General features: G+C 41.6%; 1 protein-coding gene across 10 annotated transcripts in view; it reads left to right on the top strand.

Annotated features, from left to right (window-relative positions):
- ERC1 (ELKS/RAB6-interacting/CAST family member 1) overlaps positions 1 to 23,100 on the top strand; it is a 2,156,751-nt gene that overhangs the window by 1,761,889 nt on the left and 371,762 nt on the right. For all 10 annotated transcript variants that reach the window (XM_078673690.1, XM_078673694.1, XM_078673688.1 and 7 more), the window contains one exon: positions 4,279 to 4,426. In XM_078673690.1, the coding sequence (XP_078529816.1) occupies positions 4,279 to 4,426 (148 nt within the window). The remainder of the gene's footprint in view (positions 1 to 4,278; positions 4,427 to 23,100) is intronic.

The following is a 23,100-nucleotide window of genomic DNA, read 5'->3' as shown; positions in this document are numbered from 1 at the left end:
TTAGATACAGTTCCCTGAGAAAGCATATCCCTCTCAAAGGAAACCGGAATGGGGGGCCATAGAAGTAAGCTAAGGGTAGAGCTTGTATCCCATTGGACAGATCATTTTGAGGCCAGTTACAGATAAAGTTGACACATGTCTGGTTTCTGAAATTAATAATGATACAGTCTCCTGCTACCATCTTGCATCCCTTGCCTATCCAGCTGACTCTCCTGGCACCCATAATTTCACCTCGCATGTTAGCTGGCAATGGGCGGTACTTGTTTAGCCAGAGGATACACTTATGCTTTAAATCTGGGTATGGTTTCCCACAAGCTAGTGGGGGAACCCCTACCAAGACTACCACATAGGGGGCTGATTGGGGAGGGAGGTCAATATAAGGTAGGGGAGGCTCGCTGTGAGCCCTGGTTAATGCAGGTAGATTTAGCTGTTTATCATTCAACTTAGTTCCATCACCCAGATTTCTCTCTTTACTCAATGGCTTTGCTCCCACCCCTGTATGATTAAGTACCGGGGGAGCATGTGTCCGAGACAAAGTACTTTGTGGCGTCCCACTAGCTTGATGTGTGTTTCCCACTCCTAGCGGAGCAGCAGGTTGTAAATTAGTAATTTGCCCCTTGTCAACAGCCAGAATTGGCCTTGCTATCTGGCTTGACCCGGTACCACTGTTGGAATTAGTTGGACCATTGTCTGCAGGATTTTTTGGCCTTGCAGTATGAGCACTGCGACTTGGTCCTGCCTGTTTCTGGACTGATACCAATGAAAGTTCAAGGCACACCAGTCTATTTTCAATGGAGTCCAGCCGTTCATGCAATGGGTAACACATTTTCTTAAAGTTACCCTCCAGTCTTTTCCAGAAAGAAGGACCCAACTCCAAGTATGGATCCTCCCCCCTATTGTCCAAATGGCTTCCCTGCCCACTTCTATCAGCCCTATCCATTTGTAAGGGGGTGATTGGTGGCATCGCTGCTGGATCTTCAGGTGGAGCATTACTTTTACAAGATCTTGCTTTCTTCCCTCCAGCATTCGTTTGTGGTCCAGGGCGTTTCCTTTTTGCCTGCTCCCTCCCCTTAGGCTGGACCATAATAGCTTTTACTTGGCCGGCAGATCGAGTCTTAATTTTAGGGGATGGGCTTCTGACCGTGTCGCTGCTGGGCACTCCTTCTCTTGGAGAATTGTCACTTATGTTCATAAAAGTTGCTGATTGGGGTGAAGAAGTAGTAACCACTCCTGATGGAGGAAGCAAATCCTGTGAGCCAGATTGTAAGTGGGTCGGTGATCTGCATGTGCCAGGGGGCCCAGGGAAGACCTTTTGTGAAAGGATGTGTCCAAGGATAGTCTTTTCTCCGTAAGTTCTATATCCTTGGCAAGTGCAGTTGATACCCTTATAAGGAAATTATCAAGGGTTCCCAATAGTGAACCACCAGTTGATTTCCTCCAACTAGGACCACCATCTGGTGAGGTAGCCATCCTTTCTATACCTTGCGTAATACTCATATCGGTGGCGAATGGTGAATAAATGGCTTTAAATTTCTTTACAGAGCGACACTGACCTTATTAGTGCTGTAGCAGGTGTCAGAGGGGTGGCCCGTCCCGTCCTTACCCGGTCTTGAACGAGCTAAAACGGGCCCGTCCTTGGCTCGTCCCGCAAAGCGGAGCTCAGCGCTGCTTATGTGCGCCTCCTGGCGCTGGCGCGGTGTCAGTAGAGCGCGCCGCCGCTGAGGCAGACGGGAATTGTAGTCCCGGGTCGGCGGCGCGGTTTAGCAGCGTTCCGATGACTCCTGGCGATGGCGGCGTCTAACCCAGGCAAGTGGCAACTTCTGTGGTGTCTCCCCCACTCCGCCGGGCTCAGCGCTGCTTATGTGCGCCTCCTGGCGCTGGCGCGGTGTCAGTAGAGCGCGCCGCCGCTGAGGCAGCCAGGAATTGTAGTCCCGGGGCGGCGGCGCGGTTTAGCAGTGTTCCGATGACTCCTGGCGATGGCGGCATCTAACCCAGGCAAGTGACAACTTCTGTGGTGTCTCCCCCCTTTATTTAAAGCGCTCACCTGGCTCTGTGCCCGGAAGTCTGGTGCCTCTATACTGGGTGCCAGGCTGCTGACTACCTGCCTGTCCACTAGCGCCATTAGACAGAAATAGGAATGCTGGCGAAACCATGATATCCAGGGTCTGCAGGTGCTTCAGGTGGAATCTCCAGAGTGAGCAGCCGGCAGAGTGAGGAGGCGGCATCATGCCATGCTGCACCTATGCACACAGCTCCACTTTAACCACCATGGGTCGCATACAGGGGTAGGAAAAAAGGTTGAATCAAGGCGAGTGACCACCTGAACCTTCAAAAGTGGCATGTGCTGCATAACCAGAGTACCTGGAAAACAAAAGAAGTCGAAGTGCGCGTTGAGCCCACGTGGATACGGTGGCGCCTTCTTTTGATGAATAAACTTTCTTTGGTTGATCATATCCACTTGACTTTTTTTTTCCCCCAGTCCTGCTCTGCTGGGGAAACAAGTATACCACTCAGACTGGGTCACCATAGCAACAGCGGGGAGTACCGAGTGTGGCTAAGTGCCAGGGACACTGCCTGCAGTGACACAGCAAGCACCAAAATCACTTTAGTTGTTAATCATTCTGCAGCACCGCCTCGCACATTCTCCGGAGAAGCTGTAAATGCGTGACTTATGCATTTTAGTGCAGTGATATGGACCACCACACTACAATGCGTTAGTGTAACCCCTGATGCTTGGTAATTGGCAGCGATGCCTTTATCTCACTCTTACCAGTCCTTGCTTTCTCCCGTTTTTCTGTATTTCTCTTCTGCCTCCTTTTACATTTAGTTTTTTTACCTCTCTTGCACACAGTCAATATCAGATAAGAAAAAACAAGTGCCGGTCGCCACAAAGGGGGGCTGGTGGACCATCCTGGCAAACACAAGCTCAAATTAAGCACTGTAAACCACCCTCGCCACCCCACTTGTTTGCTACGAGGGTTCGGTCGTCATTTACATGAATAACCTTCCTTCCATCAAATTCTTAGAGTTTGGGTTTATTAAAAAGTCGAGGTGATAATTCTACTTATGGATTTGGAAGGACATAATTTGCTTCTTTCTGCAAATGAGCCCACATCCTGGTACAGAGCAATGCAGCGTCAGGCTGTTACATAAAATCTGTACATCCCTGCTGGTCAAAATGTAGACCTCAGTGTTATAACTGAACATATCATGCCTGTGCATACACTGAGTAGCCACAGCTCCTGTGAAATAGTTCATATTTCGGCACTAAAGGTCAGTGCAAAAAGTGTTTGATACCAAATTCTAGTTTCCCTCCATTTGCCGTCTCCAGATCTCACTGGCAATCTCCCCATTAGGTATGTGAACCCGCTGTGCACGCACTATTTAGTTGCATGCATGGCAGCATTCCACAAGCTCCACATAAGGGAGCCACCTTGGCAGAGCTCCCCGATGATCTCCCAGCAGGGAGACGTTGCTGCCTGGTCCAGTAATCGATGGATGGGAACCAGAAGAGGCTTCCGCACTCTGTCCATGATCGCTGTCAACGGAGACCCTCCAGCCCTGTATTCTTCAAAGTCTTGGGATGGTTGGTCAGCAGGTAGTATGCTGTCCATTATGATGCAAGTGACCCCCCAGTTTGTGTTCACATGGCGGTTGTTTTGCCAAGTATCTGTGCCCAGGGGGTTTATTTGAGAGCTGGGAGGTCTATGTTGGACAATCTCTAGTTCGTACTCCACTCTCAACAGTTTGTTTAGTTTGTCTGTTTAGCCCCATTACTGTAATGTTTGTGTGTACATTTAGAGCATGTGGCCCTAACACTGATGCTTTAAGCATAAAGTGAGTTGGAGCCAGTGCACAAGAAAAGTGAACTCTGATCTTAAAGAGACAGAACTCTCTCCTAGGTCAGTGAATTCTTTTTTTCGGCTCATGTCCCAGCCATACCATTGCACAATCTTACTGTACCCAACTGGCCAAACCAACATTTTCAATTGAATGCCAAGAACGTGAAGGGTCTTCAAGGTATCTTACTGTACCATACTGGTTAGAGTAAGGAATTCAACATAATGGCAAACGTTTTAAGGATCTTGAAGGTAACTGTTAAATGTCTGAGGCACACTGTTATGTAAAAATCTTTTGTTTCTTAATTTCCAAAAAGGATTTCCCTCTAATATTGGTATGCATGCCTCTTTGATGTGCTTCCCAGCCATGCATTAATGGTTGTGTGTGAGATGAGAAGGGCCAGTTGTCACACTCACTCAATGCCAATTTCATTTTCAGGCAGGAAGCTCTCCTCGCTGCCATTAGTGAAAAAGATGCCAACATTGCACTCCTGGAGCTGTCCTCGTCCAAGAAAAAGAAAACTCAGGAGGAAGTGGCCACTCTGAAGCGCGACAAGGACCGCCTGGTACAGCAGCTCAAGCAGCAGGTACTGTGGGACGGGCGGGAAGTCTGAGTGACTGGAAGAGGGCAGTAGTACCAAAGTGGTTTATAATTGATGAGCATATATGTTCTGAAAGGCAGCCATATTACATTCTTTTTCGGCGTGCTGCCACCATGCTTAAATGGCATTTAAAAATGTGCAACTTTTGTATGAGCGATGGACACCGTTTGGGGAAGTGACAGGTTTTGCATTTTTACTCGTTTACTTCTGATGCCTGTATTCAAAGAGTGGTCTTGTGCGTAGTAAAAAAATAAAGTGGCCTTAAAGTGGCATGTGGAGAGTGACTGCCTGACAAATAAAGCTTGAATCCTCATATGATGTCAAAAGTGGACCAAGCCACGGTAAAACTAGATAGGTGATTGTATAATTCAGTGTTACCTATATGAAGCATTGTGCAGGAACCTGACAAGTGTAGGACTGAAAGGCGCAGTGTAGCTGGTTCGTGCCCTACAGGTGGAAATCAGATTATTACTCGTAAACTGGAGATGTTGAAGCAAGCCTTGCCGAGGTGCAATAAACCGATTGCCATTCATTGTTCATGAATTGGCACCCAGATAATGTAGGCTGAGGAATTAAAGGGTGTTGCTGTGTACTAAATGCTGACAAGTGATGATAATCAGAACACACTTCAGGCTGAGCCGTCATGGTCGGGTTACAAAATAAGGACACCGTCTTGTAGATATGATTGCTCACATGAAGCAAACCATGGGTTTGCAAGGAAAAGATCAACCCTTCATTTTTGCCATAGAGAGCATGCAACAAGCATGAACGCACACAATTTTGTATTATGCTTGTCTGACCACAAAAGTCACTGTAATATCTCCTATAAGTACATATGGAAGACGCATGACATGGAATGCTTAATGGGGATGAGCTAAGTTTACACATCGCACACAGTCACTCAGAACATTCTGAGCTAGCAAATTTCTGTACTGTTTTGTTTTTATTTGTGTGTGTGTCTGTCTGTCTTGTCCCTGTCCTATAATCCTGCAGCAAGGCACAAGTACCAGAGGCCCAGTAAAGAAGTCCAGGTTCTCATTTTCTTGCATATTTGACTGTCCTACCATTGTGACTGTCAATAAGTGACAGAATTGACATAAACAGCCTACAAAAGCTTGATATTTACATTGGAAAGCCCAGGTTCCCATGAGGGCTGAAACATGTTGACTTATCTGTAAGGTATCGGGATAGTAAACTAACCTCTCAATCCAATTTTAAAGTCATTTTAATCATTATAGTAGTACATAAAATAAAGGGATACCAGGGTAACCACTATGTATTCTCCCCGTTAGGTTTAGATCTTTTCCCAAAATGCTCCCTGGACAATGGTTGACACCACCCTTGTTTATGGGGACCAGGTTGTGACCTGATGATGAAGCATGACCCCAATAGGCTGTGTGAGGGTCCACATTAAAAATATGTAATTATTCCACTGGAGGAATGGCACAAGTTAATAATATTTTAGAAACATTTTGCAGAGGGTGATACCTTTTGTAAAAGTGAATCACTGTATCCTGTGGTCCCCATCATGGAATCTTTTCTGTCTCTCCTCCCACACGAGTGTGGTCCTTGTTTTGGTACGCTCCTGTTCTGAGCCACAGGGACGCAATGTGCCAGAGGCCTCCCTGCAACTGGCCCTACCGTGACCTGCAACTGGATCTTCCTTGACCTGCAACTGGAGTACATTATTTTGGTTATATGTCTTTGTGTTCTTATTTAACCGTGGCGTGATGAGGAGTAGACCTGTGACCCAGACAAATGTCACATTAGATGTTGTGTCTTTGTAATGAATCAAAGAACTTGACACTATCACAGTTCCTAGAAAGATAAGGTCTGGTGATATTTGTGTTTAAAAGGTAGAAATAACAATGATTCTGCATAAATATTGCCATGTCCTTTGTCTATGCAGAGGAAGATCACAACTTCCATGGACTAAGATGGAGTCGGGCCTACATAAGATGGAGTAGACCGTACATCAGGAAAGTGACAGTGTGGGATACAATGAAGTTTATTCTTAAGGGAAGGCTGATCTCCATAGCAAAGGCTTCCAAAATGGATGGATCACTAATCAGAGGTAGTTAAATGGTGATGTAGGGTGTGCCAAAAGGGGATTATAAGTCTCCAGGCTCACACAGAATGTGTAAGAGATTTTGAGAACTAAGTGTCAGCTGAGCATCCTACTTCACAGCCCTCAGAGGTCTTTGCTGAATAAACAATATTATGAGGCTGGACCTTGATCTCAGAGTACAACCGAAACAAGACCCACATGTTCAGGTATGCTACTAAGATTTTCATATTCAGGTACTGGTAAATAGCCTCAATAATGTAAGAGGTGCCTGAACTCTGTTTCTGAGGATGTTGCTTGCATAAAAAAAGGGTCTGTCACAACTGATATTCAGGGAGAATGCACATACTGCAATAGGAAGTCTGAGATCAAATCCGGTTGTTAGCCCTGATGATTGGTTAATGTAAGATAACGTGGCGTTTTAAACTGGGTAATCACCACTTGGGCCATCATAGTGCTGAATTGCACATTGTTATTAATAGCCTATTCAGTGGTACTCATATTATCAATCTTGTTGGTGTGAATGGCCGAGTGGGCTAGCTGGATTTAAATCTGTCACCATAATGTTGAGCACTGATTCTTTTTGTGTCTCCATTAGTCCACTTAACCACTAGACTTCTGTTGGAGATCTATTAAATCCTAGAAAGCCTTGTTCACTTTGGCACTAATGGACCTGCTCAATGTTTTTTTGGTTACCTCCATGATGACTGCTGCTGACATTACCATAATTTACAAACTGGGTTTGGAAGAACCTATTTGTACCTCCAGTAGGCCCATCACTGTCCAGTGTGTTGACCTAAACATATGCATGAGGATGTTGGATAATAGTCTGAAGGGGTTGCTGCCACCATTGGTGCATCCCTACCAGACTGGGTTCACTGCAGTGAGGTAGACCATCAGCAACATAAAGATGTTAACCCGATTGAACGAAAAATTGACGTAGGGAGAATGTGATGCTTATTTTGCTTGACGTGGAAAAGGCCTCTGAACATATGAGTTGGACCTTCTTGAGATGTACATGGGCAAAGTTCTGTGTAGGGGAGAACAGGGGCTGTCAAAATGATATTCTTGGACCGATTTGATTTGGCAGAGGAACAAGGAAAGAGTGCCCTCTTTATTGACTCATATCTGTAGTAGCCATGGAGCACCTGGCATTTTCCATTAGGGACCAGAATACATCTTGGATTGTTAATTTTGGAGACAGGTTTCACAATGATCTCCCTGTTAGTTAACAAAATCATGCTGTCCTTCATAGATCTCCAGGGTAGATGGGGGGTGTCAGCATTTAAAGTAATCAAGATAAGACCGAGCTTCATCCGATAGGTCTTGTGCTTGAGGACCTACTGACAATGCTTGAGATTGTTCTGCAGCTCGGCTATTACAATTGCCACTTTTATTATGTATGTGGATCCTGAGGAGGGCTTAATTTACTAATTTGCGTCAGACAGGTCAATGGCCCATGCTGACATGTCAAACTGCTCATCTCTTTCGATGCCTTGTCCCCCATCCTTACAATCCACAGTTTCTGTCTATGAAGAGACAGGCTTAATTCAGTTGTCGAGTGAGAGGCTGTAGGATCATTGCAATATGTTTGTGGGTGGGGTTGCGAAATCATTTAAGGGATATAGACGTCTGTTTTAATAAGGGAAAAGTGAAAGTGTAGGTTTTAATAATTATAGCATTGACTGAACTTTTGAAGCCTTATTATCACCTTTTTAGGGTCCGAGGGACTGATGTCTACACTTTATAGAATCTTGAACTCTTCAGGTTGGTACCCATGTGAAAATATTTGATACTCAAAGCCCGAGGCCAATGCTAAAGGCTGGGCAGGGCAGAGAGTTCCGCTATTCATATATTGTAGGAAAGTTTCTCCAGACTGCACATTTTCTGGAAGAACATTTTGACAGTTTAAAAGAATGGAGGCTGTAACGAAATGAAGATAAGAGGTAAGTTTATTCCTTCTGACCGAGAGGGAGATCAACTGCCGGCGGTACAAGTGTTCTGGAGCCTGCTCGTAGCCACAATCCAGAACACTATACAAACATTTTGTAATCCCTTTTCAGAGCAGAACACAGCACATCTTCCTCCTTTAACAATTCAATAAAAGTAATACAATGATTTGACAATAAACAATAAGTTGAAAAAAATAATAATAATAAGTCTTAAACACGGACATTACCCAAATATGATTAATTGAAATATTGCAAATCCACCTGTGTTGCAAAACTACAAACCTAAGAAACACATTATGTTAAATTTAAAGTTTTAAGTTAGAATGTGGGCAAACAATTCTCTTAATATGAAACATAATACTCTACATAAGTGTGTGAATTAAATCATAAATTCATCAAACATCTTTAGAGTTTTGATTTCATTGTAATCCTAAAATCTCTGGTCGTGTTTTTATCACACACCCCTGCTTTGGAATCATTATCCAGTTTACCCTGGCCTTTCTGTTCCTCAATGGAGCTTTCATGATTTTTTTTTATTATTCCATATATCTCCATCACTCAACAAAAGTGTGTATTTATTTACTTTCCTATCCTGAAGGAGTTCAGAATACTTAGATTGTCTTTTTCTAAGATACACCCTTTCTGTACACAAACCTTTTCTATTCCTTCTACATCACTTGAGCACGTTTACAAGCACCTCCGTATGCACCTATAAAAGCAACCTTATAATATAGTTTACATATCAATGATCTCTTTGTATACTAATGGTTTTTCAATATGAAAATATAAAGCATTGAATTGACTTTTAGAAATAACGTGCTCTATTGTGTGTTCTCTCTCTCCCAAGCATAGATTAGCTTTAATGTAAATACAGTATGAATTTTTGGTACGTATGCTAGCCAATAGGACCATTTTGTTGTTTGTAACGGATTATACCCTGTCCTTTAGCCATTTGGGTTACCCCATTAGTTTGTAATGGATCATTCTCACCTCAGCACCATCAATACTGATGTTGCAAAATGGATTATCCTCTCAAGCTTTACCAATTTGTTGAATTTCTAAAATTACATCCTGGCATTCATCATCATTCTCTATTCCCTCTATCACATTCACCGAGGGTCTTCTCTTATTCACACTCCCCATTCTTCCTCTATACATCCTCGTGAAATGCCCTCTGTTTCTACCCCTCCTGCATGCTTAGCCTTTAGCTGGACACGATTTGTCAGTAGCTACATGACCTCTGTAATCACACTTGTAGCCCATACGTTTTTCTTGTTCCCCATTCTTTTGATACCATTGTCCTCTTTTTTCCTTGGTTAGCGTGTCTGTTCTGGACTGCCTCTACCATTCCTTCCTACTTTATCTCTTTTAGCCCTACTTATGTCAATTCAGCTTTCTTCATTAGGTCAGTAGCCATTTGAAGAGTCAACCTTTCTATGTTCATTCTTGTACTTTCGTGTAGTTCACTTTCAGCACCAGTTGATGCCTTAGCATCTTGTCTAGGAAATCCTTGTAGTTACATGTTGCAGCCAGAGTTCTCAAATTGGCAGTATTATTCTACAAACACACCAACCAGCTGACTTCTTTTAAAAAAACGTGAACCTCTCTACTAATTCAATCTTTATCTTCCCGAAATTTGCATCTAATTTCTCTTCTGCAATTTCATCCTCATCTTCTCCTCTACTCCCATCCTCTTCCACTTCTGCTGATAAGGCTGGCAGATGTTTCACTATTCGTCTACCCTCTGCTCTCAAACAATGTTTTAAAATGGCTATCAGCAAAACACACAAGATGGTGGACAGAATGTTGCACAATGGTAAAACATTCACCCCCAGTCACAGATCTGGGTTTAATCCAGCGTTATTTTGCTCACCAAGCCACCCCAGTTCAGACATGGCCATATGCAAATCAGTCTTGACACTGTGCCTCATGGGAACAGTCCAGAACTACCTGCCAAGCCATGTCTTCCCTGGACCGGAATCAAGCATCCTAGGACCAGTTTCTGGCTATTAGCCGTCTTCAGCAAGGATAGCTTGACTCCAGTGGCCTAGTGAGCACGGGACCCACGCCTGGGCATACCCTTCCCACATAGGGTGAACAGCAAAACACACAAGATGATGGACGGAATGTTGCACAATGGCAAAACATTCACCCCAGTCCTGTGACAAAACTGCCGAGCCCTGTCTTCCCTGGACTGGAATCAAGCATCCTAGGACCGGTTTCTGGCTATCAGCCGTCTTCAGCCAGGATAGCCACATCTGGGCATACCCTTCTCACATAGGGTGAACAGACATAGGGTCAAGACTGATTTGTATTTGGCCATGTCTAACCTGGGGTGGCTTGGTGAGCAAAATAACGATGGATTACACCCAGATCTGTGACTGGGGGTGAATGTTTTGCCATTGTGCAACATTCCGTCCATCATCTTGTGTGTTTTGCTGTTCACCCTATGTGGGAAGGTTATGCCCAGACGTGGGTCTGTGCTCACTACACCACTGGAGTCAAGCTATCCTGGCTAATGAAGGCTGATAGCCAGAAACCGGTCCTAGGATGCTTGATTCCGGTCCAGGGAAGACATGGCGTGGCAGTTCGGGCTGGACTGTTCCCATGAGGCACAGGGTCAAGACTGATTTGCACACATTCCTCTCGGGCTTTTAATACTGGGCCTGACCTTCCCACTTGGAAGAGACGGCCAAAACTAGCTGGAAGCTTCTGTACTAATTGCTCCTCTGAGCTATACTTGTAATTGCTAGACACTGGGAGATGTGGAATTGTAGTATCTTAATGTGTGAGGACTGATGGCAGTCTAAAGGCTTTTATAAAGCTTATAGGAGTGTAAGCAAAATGTCTTGCCAATCTGGATTCCATTAAGTGATTGCATGGACAAGGACCACAAAGATTTGCCATAGCCTTTGAGTCTGACATTCAATAGCATTTTTTTGCTAAACTATATGGCAGTATGCTTTGTTACTTCCCACTGTATGTATTCCCTGAGATGGATCGATCCTTCTGGTGTAGGAGGTGGATGTGTGATAGTGCCTTGGTGACACTAAGTTTATACTATTGTGGTTCTTGTTTGTCATCATTTGTTAATTTTCTTTTTATGATTATATAATTGGACTTTCAAAAGCTTGACTTGAGCCTGGATCTGCCTATTTGCAGGATGATCTAAGACATCATCTACCTGCTCCATGCTGATCCACAACCATAATAACATTTTAAGAAATCAAAGTACCATTTGTGTTTCTCAAAATAGCTGCTCGGTCTCACTGGTACACGAAACCAAAGCGATTTCCACTTGAACTCATTCGCTATTCTATTTTATATATATTTTCTAGACGAGTACTGTTTATTTTTTTTTTAAGTTTTACAAGCATCTGGAGCCAAGTAGAGAAACAGATGTGCACTACTGATATGAACTGTTAATTGTTTTAAACCTCTTACACTCTCTTCCCCGCCACGGTACATACCGGTTAACTAAGGCTCAGGAAACAGTCTATTCAGAAGAGTTTTTTTTTTATTTAAACGTAATTTCTGTGCTGATATTTGTTTTGTAAAGAATGGACCTCAAGTTGTGATTTTGTTCGGCTTCATGAATTCTGGGCTTTTCTTGCCTCTCCTCATGTATTTTTCATATTTTTACAAAGATACGGGACAGCACAATCAAACGTATTAATGTTTAGCAGCTAGGTATCCAGGAGCACCTGTCGTTTTGAAGGATCATATCCTATTTACCTAATTTCTGGGAAACGTAATGTTATTAAAAATGTACATTGTTCATGGTCCCTTATCCCTCGGTTACTCATAAGAGAATTCTAAAAAGTAAGCCCCTTTCCCACTATTTCCCTTCAATTGTAACACTGCAATACATGTTTTCAATGAAAGCGATGAATAGATCCCTATTTTCGTCTTTTCTTCTCATTCATTTTTGGGGTTATGGACTTGGCTTCCTAAATGCCGCAAAATATTGATGTCTCACCAGACAGTGAAATTACTCAGTGTGCTCTTTCTCCAGTTAATGACTGGGAAGGGTATACTTCGTTTTGTTCAAAGTCTGTGAGGCAACCCAGGTGTTTGCTTACTCTCTCGCTTGTTACCCAAAGTAATGCATTCTAAGGAAGAGTCTATTAAAGATATTAGTGTCCCCACTTCGCCTGAGTCCAAAGAATATTTTTCTCTGTGGGGTTATTTAATTCTTCAACGTCTTGGAGCTAAACCCACCATTTTTAATCATAATGCCTCCTACTTTTTAAAGGCTAATCTTAAATGTGATACGTTTGTTTCGTTGCTGCTTGTCTACCTGTTCTCACAACCCTTGTGCCAGTTTAGCACTATCTAAGGTGTCTCACAGCCTCAGTGCCAGCTTAGCACTATCTAATGTGTCTCAGAGCACCAGTGCCAGCTTAGCACCATCTAAGGTGACAATTTTGATGTCACCCCTAGACTGTATCTTCTCATCCAATATCTTGTGGAGCGTATCTTAATCTTCTGAGTCATGTTAGACACTGAAGGTAGATGCATTGCAACCCTCAAAACCTGCATCTGCGCCTACATCGTCACCACGTTTGTGTTTACTTCATACACCAGGTCCTCGAAACCTCCATTGCAGAAAAATAAATTGGTGCCCAGACCCCCCAATACTCATACACATTTTTTCAAAGGACATTTATGAGTACCTTATAGAGAATGAACCTAAACTGTGACCTTATTCCAATAACGTGATCAACGTTTTAGGTGCATTCCCCTGTGTCTTCCATATATAGTATATGTTTTTCAAATCTTCATTCACGAGGCAGGTTAAGCATTCACAACTGCCTTATTATTAATGTGTTTACGTTTCCTCTTATCACTTGGCTGTTTTACACCTTGATCTTCATAAACCATTCTGTTACTTAATAGTTTATTGGAAATGCATGCATTTTTTTCCAGCTTTGACTATTAGTCCCATGAGTCTGTTTCTCCGGAGCAAAACAAAAAGTAAAAGGTTTCTGCTGCGTGTTTTTATTTATAGTTTTTTGGCCGGGGTTCTATTTTGATGAACAGGATGCAAACCATTGACCTCTTCAATTACCTTTTTGTTTCTGTATGGAAAAAGAAATTGATTTTCTGGTAATGTTTTATTTCAAGAGCATCTTCGGTTTTGCTTTGCAGACACAGTAAGAAAATATGGAATAAAATTAGTGGGTAGCAAGATGATTCTGTTTAGTGATGACGAGAAGGATTAGACTATTTAAGCAGAATGCTGTTAAGTGGCTTATGTATGTTATATTCAGGCCGACTCAGAAAAACGCAGAGCATCAAACACACGTGTGAGACATCGTTGAATATCAACATCGAGATAACACGATACATGACCCACAAATAAGCATATCAGAAGCCGTGGGATACCATTTGACCCCAAATCGAAAGATAAAAGAAGGGGATTGGAGCATTATTGCTTAAATAGATTCACATCGATATTAAGGGAACAATTTACTTCTATACCGCGAAATCGAGAAGAAAATGTTCTAAGGATTTAGGATAAGGATAACACGACTATCAGACTTATACGTAAGCTCAAAATAAGTGGAACTAGAATTGGAATTCCGTTTAACAGAAGGGAATATAAGACACTGATACAAAAAAGGAAAACACCCCATCCCATGATTAATCAGATGCCATATTGGAACAATAGACCCTGTATCCATTTATGTTGGTCCTGAAGAAGGTGGTTAGGTAATAGACATAGACACCACCGAAACGCGTCGACGCACTTGTTAAGAATCCACCGCTGAAGGGTTTTTCAGGACAAAAAAAAGGGGGAAAAAAGTATTTTGCCGGAATTACCTTTCAAATATATATCAGCTTTGGATCTACTGTCTGGCTACAATTGAATTTTATTATTGTGTTGTTAGTGGCCATAGGGTCTTGTATATTAGCTTCATGAATTGTTTATGATATATTGTGTGATTTGTCTTTTATTAAAAAATTGTTATGTTTTTAATGGACTAGCGTCCTTTATATATACATGTGCAGAAGCTGTTCTTTTTTATATTTTGTATTGATACAACTAAAGATTTGTTTAAACTGCTTTTTTAAAAGAAATAAATACATTTTAGCACTACTTTCTGGTTTGGTTATAGATCTATGCCACAATGGGGAATATCCTGTATGTGGTGTGGAGTATTACGTATGAGTGAATAACATAATTGGATGTTAATTCCTACTTACTATTAGTAAGTCGAGGGGAACCTTTCTTGCTTTCCTTATGTATGTTATAGAAATTAAAGATAGTCTGACAAGGTGTGGAGTTCCGTTGAAATAGTGTTCCAGATAATGAGTGTTTATAAGGAGTAAATAAATAAATAATAGACGTATTTTTTGTGTGAGGATGAAGCTGTGTCAAACTGTGTCATATATTATAGGGCATGTGGATAAGAGGTTCGTAATGGAGTAAACATTTTAAGTAGCAGAGAAAGGAGAAGAAATAGCTAAGAAATTTCACATTATTATCCGACGAAGCCAACAGGGAGTTGTGCTGTATGCTCTCAAAATCAACAGCAAGGCCTTCTGTTATGAGTAGGTAGGCCTTCTGTTATGATTAGGCCTTAATGTTGTCCACAATCAGGAAGTCATTGTCAATATTTACTTGTTTTTTTGTCGCAGATTTCATTGTTGCAGCTTGGTGGCAAGATAGACTTGCAGTGCTCTAAAGGAATCAGAGTGACATGCCAGCATGTAAAATTCTAATCATTTAAAAATATCGGCATAGTAGGTGTGATTGAGAGCTAGGACCTCCAAAATAAATGTGAGACACATCCGGTATCAGTGGTGCCTTCATTGGATGGGGACAAATAGAAATATATTGTGTGAGCCTAGGGTTTTAGCCCTCATGATAGTATGTATGGGGGTAGGCCCTAGTACTATTTCTAGCCAGATTTAGTAACGTGTGAAGGTGGAAATTGTCATTTAGGTATGTTTAGTTCATGTCTGCAATATGTGCTTGAACATGACCATTTATAGGTTCTTCTTGAAATCTGCTAGGCTTGGCAGCTCTCTTAAGTGGAGATCTAGGAATTTTCAACGGCTGTCACTGTGACTAATTGGTTTGTTGTTCGTTTGTTTCTCCGTTAATTTACTGATAAAGGAGATGATTGTGATGGGTAGGAGATACATTTTGTTTTGCTGTTGAGGGATGTGTTTTTGAGTAAGGTGATGGTCTAGCTTTTTCAAACATTCTGGAAATGTACCTCCATCAAGGTAGATTTTTATTACGGTTAACCAGCTTGGGCTGATAGACAAATTCTGCTTGGACTAGACTAGTGGTGGACTTTAAGAAGCTTGTGATGCTATGTAGGTGAATGTAGATTAGACTAATGAATGTTGATTTGCACCAATTAATTCAGGTTTTGTTACATAGAAGTGATGTTGGTCTTTTGGTAGATAAATACCAGCACACAGTTTCAGAATCTTCTCAGTAGGAAAGGGGTTTAAAGTTGGAGAATTTAGAGAAGTGTGTCATTGTGTTTACTTCATTTTTTATATCTTTATTTCTGATGTTGTGAATACAGAAATGATCATAACCAGGGTCTTTTCGCAGCGTTATGTTCAGAGTGATATGTCTTTTACAAATGCATAGTATGTAACTTGTTTTCGGCAAGACATCAGATTATATTTCTATGTTCATAGTTAGACTTCTGTTGTTGTTTTCCACATATTGTGATATTAGTGAATATGTGACTTTTATTATGACAAATCATTTGATAATTTATAACTCTTAATTTTTCATCTCTTCACTATCAGCCATCGTTAGTAGCTCATTGGTCATCTCTATCCAGCTAGTAATATCTCCTGCTATGCTCTCTTCTCTTAACATTTTGATGCACATTTCCTCAGCCACAGACCATTCTTTTTCATCTTTTTCAAAGGCTTTCTCTGTGGAGATCCTAGATTGTAGCCAATGCATTGCTATTTAATTATTGGTTTACCAGCACTAATCCCAGTTTAGCATTTTTGTGCCCTATTGAGTGTTAAGCTTTCTAAGCATTGCATGAGGGGGCGTTCTAATTATGTAGCCTTTATTGTTCATTGTCTTGACATAATTTTCTTCCTCATAAACAGTCTTCAACGTGACCAGGTCATATGGATAAACAAGGCAGCTAGTTCATCAGACCTTGGGTTGGAAGATTACTTTTCTGTGTAGATTTTAATTTTTAACTGGCCCAAGTAAATATGGTGTAAAAAGTTAGAATGCACTAATTTAAAGCTAGCTTTGCTTAAGACCTCTCTCACTTACAAACATCCTATGAGATGGGTTCACCTATGCCATTTTCATTTTGCCAATGTTTCACTTTCAAGAGTCCCTCTCCCTATTTACTCTCAGGGCTCTTTGTATTAGTGATACCTGCCTTCATCCTTTTCCCAAGTTAAATAGGGTCTCTAATGCCTGGGATACCTCAGAAATATTTGGAAACCCTGTCCATATTTTTCTGATGATTGTAGCCAGCCTTGTGTATTGACGCATTTAGGTAGGTCTGACCCTGAAAGCCTCCTGGGCTTCACTGTATGTGATGAACATTCCCCCTGGACACCCTCTCTCCACAGTGTCACTGGCTTGTCTTGGCTTATACACATGGCTACAATCCCAAAGGTCAAGTTAACTTGAGAATGGAGGCTATCAAAGCACACTCAGTCGGGTCCTTATTGACTTATTAATTAAGGACAATGAGATGATATTCCCCCTCCTCTCATAAAGAGTACTGGGGGGTGGGGTTTGTCCTTGTATGATACGTCTAATAATATTTTCTTCTAATTATCTTTTAACACCCACCGTTAAGTGGTGTATTGTAGCACACTGGCTATATAGTAGAGCTGTATGCCTGGGAGTGGAAGGTCTCCCTCTTCCCAATTTAATTCTATATTTTTTTTTATATCTATTTGGACTTTGCTACTTTTCACATCCCATAGAGAAGATATTAGTAGTCTCTCTAATTCTCTGAATGTCTCCCTTGGGATGCTCACATCTTGTTTTTTTAACACATATATAAGTAACTGGGTAGAAACATAATCATTGCTAGAGCAATAAATCCCATAGTTAATAATGGGAGAGAGTGCCAAAGTGGACTGACGAGTTAAGCCCTTTTGACCTTGCCCATGTTGACGGAGTACATATATTTTCATCTGTATGGGCCACTTGTGTTCCTAAAAATCTGAATGTGTCTGTTACCCACCTAATATCCAAGACTGGAAGGGACTCTGCCATACGACCCTCAAGTCCCCACCCCCCAGGAGATAAAGTTCATTGATTTATTCCAATTAATTTGTAGACCCAACACTGCGTCAAATCTGTCTAACTTTTGTAATAGCAGGGGACCTGCCTCTCGACGTCTTCTAACATACACCAGCATACATCGACCCAATTTGTTTATTCATATCCACCTTTAGCCACAAGTCTTGTAACGTCTCTCTGAGAGATAATGCAAGGGGTTTCATTATGAGTTTCATTATGAGTTCAAATAGCAGGGATGAGTGAGACAACCTGTCTGGTGCCTTGATCTATATTCCAGTTTTGAGAAGTAATGCCCTTCGTTTTCACTCTTACTGTGGGTTCTCTGTATAATAGACCAATCCACTCTAGGAAGTAGGGACTGAACCCCATTCCCTCAAACACTGTCAACATGTTTTCCCATTCTAGGGGTCTGAATGCCTTACCGATGTCTAATATAACAAGCGTGCACTCCTCCTCCATCTGCTTTGTGGTATGAAGTATGCGTAAGCCTGCTTAAGTTAATTAGGATATTGCGTCCTTGGATGAAACCACACAGATATTCATGCACTAAATTATTCTACCACACAGTGTAATGTGCTCACTGACAACATTAAAGAGATTTCTGAAGCAGTTAGAGGCCTGTTCAATGTGTTTTGAGAAAAGTGCATCTTGTTTTCATTGTGTAGTCTTCACAAAGTTTGCTTTGATTTTCAGGGCATGTAGATTGATGGCACCCTTGCAGCATTCCTATATTTTCTGCAGTTTGTACAGATTGAATTTCTCACTGTTGAGAATCAGTGTAGTAATACTGATGGTCTTCTAGCTTTAGGTGAACTGGTTTGCCACTGATATGACACCTTTGTGTATATTTGTGACTATATGATTTTACAATGACTAAGAACCTCCTTTATACATAGGGTGAATTTGGGTCACTGTGAGGCAATGACCATTAAATGATTCAAAATCATTCTGGGTTATTTCGGATGGTCATCGTGGATTTCAAGCTCAACAATGAGGATAACAAGAATGTAATTTTGCTGTGGCCAGTTAAACTTAAACTTCGATATCTGAGTGTAGTTTAGGAAAAGAATATCTTGTCTAGAATTTTCTTTAGCATTATTTTTATGGGCCGAGCATTGCTGGGGTAGGTTTGATAAATTTGGAGAAATGGCCTGGTCATTGTGTTTATTGATAGAGTGGTTATTTGTACTCAGTATTCCATTTGAAATTCCACGGCATAGAATTACTATTAAAGCTGAAGGTATGCTTTCTTTGAAGGTATGGAAGTGCCAGATGGTTAATGCAGATTTCTCCTTGGGCCCATCTTATTATGGGTCATAGTTTTCAATTACTTAGTACTCAGCCGATCCTGTGTATTCATTTTCTCATTGAGCCTTCTAACCAATAACTTTCAAAACTACTTGCAAGGTATTTCTACCTTTATGTTTCCCAGCCATCTCAAATTAAACACTGACAAACCTGAAATTATTATTTAAGATGCTTGCAGCACTATATGGACTAGCTGTTGGTGGCCGTCATCCATGGGGACTCCACCTGTGCCTGTTGTATGAATTTGTAATTCGGTGACCATTTTTAGCCATCTTTAATCATTGAACTCCCAAATTTTAAATCTGAATTTATCCTACATTATGTTCCTGAAGGGGCACTGAGGAAAGGTTTCTGCTGCTTTTATCTGTTAGAAAACTGTGATATCTTTAAGGCTTGATAATGGCAATGCTGTTTACTTCGGTCTGTCCAAATGCTTGATAGATCACATTCAGCTGATTCAAAAGATGGCAGCTCTCATGGGCCTTGATTTACAACACAGGAGCAACATTTCAATCTATCTTTCTGGACTGAATTGACTACCAGTCCACAAGGGTATCATCTTCAAAGCCTTGTGAATTTATCATAAGGCCATTGTCGACACTAGAATTGTATTTATGCTTGATGTATGGGGTATTTCTATTGTCAGATCTTGCTCAGCTAATCTTATAGTTCTGGCCATCTTTCACTGAGCTAATGTAGTGTAATGCTTGTTTCATACATCACTACTAAGGTGTGAGACGGCGTCCCTCTGATCATAGACTCTTTTCTTCTCATCTTTTAATTGGTACACGCTGCATGAAACATAGTTTCAAGTGGTATGAGCATGTTATGTTTTCTTATTTCCTGCAACTTCCCTTAGTGCCATGATTCCTCATTGAGATGCACATTTCTTGCTCAAGAGCACTTTTTTATTCAGTCAAAAATTCAGGGTGTGCTTTAAGGGAGATATAATTTTTACCCCAATACATGTTTGAGGGATTTTTAGATTGTCACATGACAACATATTCAGTTGAGATAATAGAAAGTGGCATGCGCCAAGTGCAAGCTTTGGGTGGGCTAACAGAATGATGGGCAAAGGGATGTTTCCAGTTCCTTTCGAACGTTTGACTGTGTGTTCCGTGGCTATTGGCCTTTGATCTGTAGATGTGTTGTGTTAGCACGGTTCTGGCTGGGACTGACAAAAGTCTGTTCTGAGAAAAAGGATAATGGAATAACTTCTTGTAGCTAAGTACCAGAAATCTTAATCAGCAGCCCACGTGCCTTTGTTTCACTACAGTGGCTACCAGTGGCAGTAATAATGCAATTGAAACTGCCTTGTATCATATAGAGAGCATTGCATTCCCATGATGATCCTACATTCTTTGTCGTCATTTTCCCATGCTCTACTCATGTCTCCTTTTCCTTAGCAGGAGGACACTTCTGTTTATTCCTGCAGTTCAGAAGCTTCAAAGTGTCAATACCTCTTGGAGTAAGGCATTTTCTTTTTCCACCAGAGGGCATTCTCATCATGTCTGGTTCCACCTGGCAGCCAAAACCTAATTTTGCCTTGGTAGGGCAGTAGTGATGAGTTTTGAAATTATTTCGGAATCTTTTTGCTCATATGTCATTCCAGTAGAAAACACTGCTAAACAAATATATAACCAACTTTTCTTTATCACGTGCCCTATTCAGTTGAGTTACACCAGGTTAAAGAAACATGCAACCATGCACGCCTCTAAAATAAAATATACATAATTAGGGTAGAGTCAAAATATGGCAATAGAGGATGCTTCCTCTCTACCTCTTACCTGTGCCGCCAAAAAAGTAAACGAGAAAGTGATGCTCGGGGTGCTTTAAATAATCTCAGCCACTGGTAATTACTGTGGCCCACTACATCAAGCACAATACAGAAATAAGAAACAATAGTCACCTATTTAACATGATAAAAAAAAAGGTCCTGATCACTGAGAGGCAAAATACAGTACAGTTGATGGCGGTAATTATTGAGCCCCAAAGTGATGTTGAAAGAAGTAAAAGTGTCAGCAAGGTAGTCATGCTACAATACCTGGCAAGAGATTTCAACGTTGATCCAAAAAGCCCAAATTACCTAAATGAAACATGCCTGGGGAACAAAGTGTGACCACACCACTTGGCCACCTAACACCTCTCAATTGCCATGCAAGTAGCCTGAATTCTTATTGAATTGTGCTTTATGTAACTACTGGAAATAAACAAAATATGTTATTGTTTATGTGGTGTAGCGGGTGAAGAAATAGTATTTCTAAAAGGCACTACCATTTCTGCTTCTGAAGTACTTGGGAGATTGACATTTAAAAATCGAAATTGTGATGCCTTTCAGCCCAGTTTAAGCATTGAACGGCGAAGGAGTCCCTTCAGGAGGAATAGGCTTGGTCCTTCACTTACACAATTGAAAATTAGTCATACACTGCAGACATAGCCATTTAAGTGAGAAGAAAATTTGAAATGATGGAACTTTTACTAGATCCCATTTGTAGATATGAAAGAGACTATGCAAATGGTACCGTATAAACTCTTGCAAAGAGATTTGATAGGTTGAAAAAGAAACCTGTTCTAGTCAAAGTGTCAATGGGAACCACACCTTAAGAATCAACAAGTTCTTTTAGAGCAAATGAGGCTCCTTTACATAGATACCATTAAATACCAATGGGGTTCTCCCAGAGAACGTCAAAGGACCTGGGAATCTGTACAGTATCAACAACACTTGGTCCTGACGTATTTAATGGCCCACCTCAAGTGTGATGGACTAGAAAAATGAATTCAAATGATCATACAGAGAGTTATCCTATACATTGATTCAAGTCAACGAGAGAAAGATCAATGACAACAAAAATATTTTTTAAGAAAAAATCTTTCTTGTATATCTAATTTAAAAAAAAAGCTATTTTCAATCAATCATTACGACAATAAGCGTTTGTCAGAAGAGGGTGAAGAAGTGCTCATGTGAACTTTAAAAGATAAAGGAACAATCAGAGAGAATAAAAAACAGTTATATCCTAGTTTATATACACAACATTCGTTGGAATAAGTTCATAATCTGGCGGACCACCGTTAGGCCTGTATACATTGTCACTCCACTATCTCATTCATTAGATGACCTCTGAGCATTGAGCCCGGGTCAAGAGGTAGTATTACAGGCCAAACCCATCTTCCGCGATAAGGGTAAGTTCTAGCTCCGCATGCAGGTCTTCAGGACATGTGGACAACCGTGGTTATAGCCACCCAACCCAACCCAACCAGTCCGGCTTTATGCCACAAAGGTCCACTCAGCGCAATATCTGGCGGGTCCACAATGCCTTCGCGAAGGCCCCAGAGTTAGGCCGACCCGCAGCCACTCTCCTGGCTGACATAGGCGAGCCGTTAACTTAGGTCTGCGCTTTCTGGCATATGTCCAGCTACTATATACAGACCCTTCGGCCTTGCTGCGGGTAGCTGGACACAGGTCGGTATCCTTTCCTATTTGTCGCAATACGAGGCAGGACTGTCCCCGTTGTTAATTGCCTTGGCCATAGATCCCATGGCCTACTGATGTAGGGGTATGAGTAGTCGTGAGAACGATCCAACAGAATCGTGCTGTATGTCGATGATGTGCTGTTTCTTCAGTTGTTAGGGGAGACCTCCGGCCTGGGAGCCAATCTTTCGAAATCGGTGCTCTTTCCTGTATGTGGTGACCAGAGAGGCGGAACCTGAGCAGCGCAGTTGTCCCATGCGACGAAGGATTGAAATATTTGAGTTTTTATCTCACCGTCCCCCAACATCGTGGACACATAATATTAAGCCACTACTCTCTACTGTACGCAAAGAAACCGCTATATGGTCCCATCTGCCGCTGTCCCTGTATTGCCGATCAGCAATTTTTAAGATGGGGTCTTTGGCTCGGTTACTTTATTGGCTTCAAAACTTCCCGTATAAAATCCCTAGCACATGGTTCGCCCAAATCAATGCAACCCTAAACAGGTTCTTATGACAGGGAGGTGCTATTTCAGTAGCGCTACGTACCTGCATACAGTCTACATACTGTGGGGCATTGCAGCAGATGTATACGCTT

The sequence above is a fragment of the Lissotriton helveticus genome, chromosome 1_1 (assembly GCF_964261635.1).
Source record: "Lissotriton helveticus chromosome 1_1, aLisHel1.1, whole genome shotgun sequence".
Classification (NCBI taxonomy): Eukaryota; Metazoa; Chordata; class Amphibia; order Caudata; family Salamandridae; genus Lissotriton; species Lissotriton helveticus.
This window is presented reverse-complemented; position numbering and strand designations above follow the sequence as displayed.